Below are 4,672 nucleotides of genomic sequence, written 5' to 3' on the forward strand. Positions count from 1 at the left end.
TTTACCGGTACTAGGTTGCCAAAATCATCCACTATAGTTAGAGCATATATATGAGTTAAAATCCATGACCTTTCATGATCATCTAGAGATCACCTAAATCTTATAGATTCTGACTAGCAGTTAAACTTATACAGGTGTGTTAAAAGGTGTCCTATAGGACAACATCTTTGCTCTAATAACGCACCTGAAACATATTAAGGTAAAAACATCCTAACTTACAAAAATGGAAAGACGCGCATAAAATAGACCTTTGTTATGGGTCTTCCTTGCCAATCTTCAAATAGTTTGATTTGTCATCCTACTCCACTATGATATAAACCTAATGTGGGTATCAATCATGTCTCACTCAATGCATAGTTTACCATATTAGGTGAGGAGAACCCTCGAGATCAAAGCCCAACGTTAAGCCTCAAGCGTCAGACTCGCCATACCTAGTGAAAGCTTGGACCTAAGGGTTCATATGTTGACTACCAAAAAGCGAAGACCTAGGACCTGTAGTTCTCAGGCTTTCTTTGACAAAGGCTACTGAGTCAATGCCTTCACCGATCCTATACGACATTTGGAGACGTCGTATATCTAGAGCAAAGAGCCATGGAAGAGGGCCTAATGAACCCATACTACTGGCCGACAAAGGCCCATGATATGTAAAAGGTCTTCGATGCTCTTTATCTGCGATGGAATATTCAGAAATATACCCTAGCTTCCAAAGGGTAAAAGTGTACGCCTATAAAAGGGGGACGCGAACTCTAATGACAGAAATTGTCTCTCATCCCCGAAGGCCTTCGCTTCTTACCTTCACCCAATTTCCCAACAATAAATTGAGTAAAAATGCACGAAAAGAAAGCACATAAAAGAACACAACCGGCACTGCAAAGGCTATATATTACTAATAGGACGATTTGTGAACCTGACTACAAGTCTGCCTTGTCTCCGAGCAAAGTCTTTGTCATCTACAGAATCATTGCCAAATCTCTTGCTGCTAGACTCAAACACCACCTCCCTGAAAACATACACCAGGCTTAGGTAGCTTTTGTTCGAAATAGACACGTTCCATTAGGCTTCAGCGGAATAGCAACAAATGAAAAAACATCATTCCTGTGCCATACCTCCTCCCCAACACCACCAAGGTCAACCGATGATTTTCAATCATGATGATAGAACAAAAGCCTGAGTTCTCTGCATGGGGTAATGGTATCTAGCATGTCAGAACAAGTATGTTTATACCGACTACTGCATATATTATATGGCCAGTGCCCAACTCAAACCATGTTAAGTCATCACACTACAAAACATCATTGAGCACGACATGGTGCCAGGTCACAAGGAATTCTCATGCTTCTGTGCCTGCTTCTGCACTGTCATCCTGCTGGCTCTCCACCTCGTACTGGGCCTTCGGCTCCAGATCGATGAACTGGTTTGAGTTGTTGGCCAGATGTGATATGCTCACTCTCCCTTGCTTCCTAATGTACTCTGCAACTGCCTTCATCTCTTCAGTGGAGATGTAGATGAACTTCCCACGGTCATCCATCACCCCAGATAACCTATCTGTTGTTACATGCAAAAAAAAAGGCTTAGCAAAACTAAAAAAAACTGTTGAGGGCTTTGGCGGCAGACAGTTTCTCACTGCCGCCAGGATATGTAGCTAGGAATCATCAGGTTAGCGGGCTTATTCACGGTTAACCAATTGAAGGGAAGCCAAATCTAAACAAAAGTCACATACCCATGCTTTCCAGAGTAACAATCCGATTGATACAGTCCTGCAAATGATGATAGCATATGTTACAATTCCAAACACTACTAACTAGCTTCAGACAAATTTCTTCAGACTTAAAATAAAATTAGTCAAAAATTCCGCTTGGAGACCCTAACCCTGTTTAATGCCTCAGCGTGGTTTATACCCGACCAACCATGGCATTGAGGAGTTGTTTTTTAATCTAAAATAACAATTCTTCATCTCAGAATCAACCTTTGGAAAAAAAAAATGTCACTGGCCTTGTTTGTGTGCCATCCTAAAATGATACCCTTGTTAATTGCTTCTGGCTTGTCTCAAAATGAGCCCCATGTGGGGCTCCAGTTTCTATGAATTGCATAAGGCATATATGTTGTGATTTGTCCCAGCTAATTTACCTTCCAACAGGTATAAAAACAATGATAATCAGATCAAGGCGGAGTGGAGGCAGCTCGCCAGTTGAAAACACAATGCGGCAATGGGTTTGCAAAACAGCAACCATCCTTTAATTACCAATTTAATCGTGCGACAGCAATGTACAAAACAGGGTATCAACTGTAAGCTACCAACACTTAACAAATGAACATTACCTCTACTTCTATTTAAACATAATATTGCTTCAGAAATTACCACTTCAATAGCGCAATAGCAAATTAGCAACTCAGCAAACAGCGAAGCTATCAACACCTATCTAATGGGCATTATCACAATTTCTATTTAAAAATAATAGGGCATGGGAAGTTAATCCTATTATTCATAACAGCATTCGAACATCTTATACGTAATTTTGAAGTACCTGGGTTCGCATCCTGAACTCTGCAGCTAGGTCCTCTAGGGGAACACACTTCTGCTTCTGAAGTTTAGAGAAAGAAAAGGTTACAGTGAAGTTTGTCAGTTACTCAGTTTACATATCAAAGCATATCATACCACATAGATATTGGCAAACAGTATGCTCAAGAACATGGCAGAACAACACTGAATCCTTCAAAATACTTGAGAAAAAGGTGCATTGTGACAACTTCTCGTAAGATATTTGACAGACTCCGATGTAGAGGAAATAAAATGGTATCTGTGCGTAGACTAGAGGGCTAGAGGCCAAACAGAGCCCCAAATATTGGTGTGGACATCATGGTTCATCATGGGGAGATAATTTTTCTGATTGTCAAATTTGAGAATAAGCAGTCATGAGGGCACAAGTAAAGACACTTGCTTCATAACCTTGATGTATTCCACAAAGTTGTGGAGCAAACCCTGACCATCGTCTTGTGTCTCACTCTCTGTTGTACCTTCAGCATCAACAGAGAAGGCCCCTTTCCATTTCTCAAACTCTAAAGCAGCAGCAGCCTCCTCCTTTGCTTTTCGTGCCCTAGCTTCTTCTTCCTATGGATAAATTAATTAGCTTGTCAGAATTATAACTGAAAACATGGCAGCATTAATCAAAGAAGAGAACTATCAGAAAATAGAATCCCTAACCAATTGCCTCTCTTGTGCCTCACGCTCCTCATCCTTCTTCCTCCTCATTTCGTCGTATCGGTCTTGTTTACTCCTCCATGAATCCCGTGCAGGTTCTTCGGCCTTGCAAGAAAAGAGTTTCTTTCATGTCACTTTCTGATTCTTTTTTCTTTCCGAATGGAAATCAAAACCACCAAGGAATTATATGGCAGACATAATTGTAATTGGATTCCATCCTCTGTTTTAACAACAGCAACTATCACAGTAAGTTGGCACTTATGCCAAACATGACGAAATTAAATGTGCAAACCACAAATAAATAAACAAACTGAAGGAGTATTTCAACACACTAAAATACATACAGTAGAAAGACTAAATCTGCTCGTGCAGCTGAAATTACAGCGGAAAATGGCAGCAATCATCGGAACACGATTTAGCAGCAAGCTCGCAAGCGTAAGCACTGGCTGAAACTTATGGCATGACTTGGCGTTGAAGTGAGTAACCAACCTGACGCTGCATCTCTCGCTCTTGCCTTTTCTTCTCCTTTTTGGAGGATCTGGGTACGTTGCGACCTTCGGGGACCTCCTCATCGTCACTCTCCGCGTCGTCCTCTACAGCTGCACAGCCGAGGACCGAGGCTAGAGTTAGGGCGAACAGAAGAAAGGGGAAACGGAAAAACAAACAGAGCTTTGGGCTTTGGCAACTGGCAATTGTGGTACCATTGCGGCTAGTTGACGCAGTAGAGGAGCCTGCTCCGGCAGCCCCAGGCCTCCGACGCATCCGTCGCGCCGCCGCGCGACCGTGCAGCACCTGATCCTCCTGGAGGGGCTGGGGCGGGACGCGGTGGTTATCGGCGGTGGCGGCATCGGAGCGGCGGCGCCAGAGGAGGAGAAGGAAGATGGCGAAGACCAGCAGCATGCAGAGCACGGCGGCCAAGACGCCGCCTCCGCCGGCGTCCATCTCGTCCCTGTCAGTCTGTCACCGGCGGCGATCTCGCTTACCAAACCCTCGATTTCCGACCCAATCGATGCTGCACGCAAAGTGATTTTGATTCTCTCTCTGCAAAAAGAATAATCTGCAATATATATGAATATATATGATTTGACATGGACCGAGCTGGGCTTTAAAGAAAACCTGAACGGAATGTGGTTCAGCCCAGTTGCGTGTTTACTAATTACTAGGCTCATGCCCTTTTGCCGTGGTATAGCCCACTACGAACCAACATGGCCCACGAATTTCCATATTGGAATGTTTCTTTTCGTTTTTGCTTTGTTTGGTTTCCCGTTATTTTTTGGTTTTCATTATAAAAAATTCTTGTAAGGACAAGTCAAACACAATTATGTCAACAATAACTCATCATCACCCTCCTCTAGCTAGGGGTGATAATGGACCACAAGCCAAATTCATTCACAATTTGATTGAACCCTTAATTAATTTTAATTCAAAAATAAATAAAAATAGAGTCTGATCCTAATTCGGTTTTTAAAGGGA

General features: G+C 42.7%; 1 protein-coding gene across 2 annotated transcripts; it reads right to left on the reverse strand.

Moving 5' to 3' along the window:
• Window positions 1-848: 848 nt before the first annotated feature.
• LOC100272547 (uncharacterized) lies at window positions 849-4,294 on the reverse strand. Of its 2 annotated transcripts, XR_555358.3 has the most exons (8): window positions 3,901-4,294; window positions 3,689-3,798; window positions 3,203-3,304; window positions 2,948-3,109; window positions 2,526-2,582; window positions 1,721-1,757; window positions 1,107-1,545; window positions 849-1,000 (listed from the first exon to the last, which is right to left on the reverse strand). XR_555358.3 is itself a non-coding variant. In NM_001147015.1 (7 exons), exons 1-7 carry the CDS (start codon window positions 4,139-4,141, stop codon window positions 1,331-1,333), a joined length of 924 nt encoding a protein of 307 aa, NP_001140487.1. In that variant the 5' UTR covers window positions 4,142-4,231; the 3' UTR covers window positions 1,081-1,330. The 2 variants fall into 2 exon arrangements, 1 of the variants encoding a protein (NP_001140487.1); NM_001147015.1 differs by lacking the exon at window positions 849-1,000 and having other exon boundaries at window positions 1,081-1,545; window positions 3,901-4,231.
• Window positions 4,295-4,672: the final 378 nt, after the last annotated feature.

The sequence above is a fragment of the Zea mays genome, chromosome 7 (genome assembly GCF_902167145.1).
Source record: "Zea mays cultivar B73 chromosome 7, Zm-B73-REFERENCE-NAM-5.0, whole genome shotgun sequence".
Lineage (NCBI taxonomy): Eukaryota > Viridiplantae > Streptophyta > Magnoliopsida > Poales > Poaceae > Zea > Zea mays.

Coding starts and splice junctions, on each gene's coding strand:
- LOC100272547 (NM_001147015.1), bottom strand. CDS start 4,141: ATGGACGCCGGCGGAGGCGGCGTCTTGGCCGCCGTGCTCTGCATGCTG. Junction 3,799..3,900: donor TGCGTCAACTAGCCGCAATG/GTACCACAATTG, acceptor TCGGCTGTGCAG/CTGTAGAGGACGACGCGGAG. Junction 2,583..2,947: donor ACTTTGTGGAATACATCAAG/GTTATGAAGCAA, acceptor TCTAAACTTCAG/AAGCAGAAGTGTGTTCCCCT.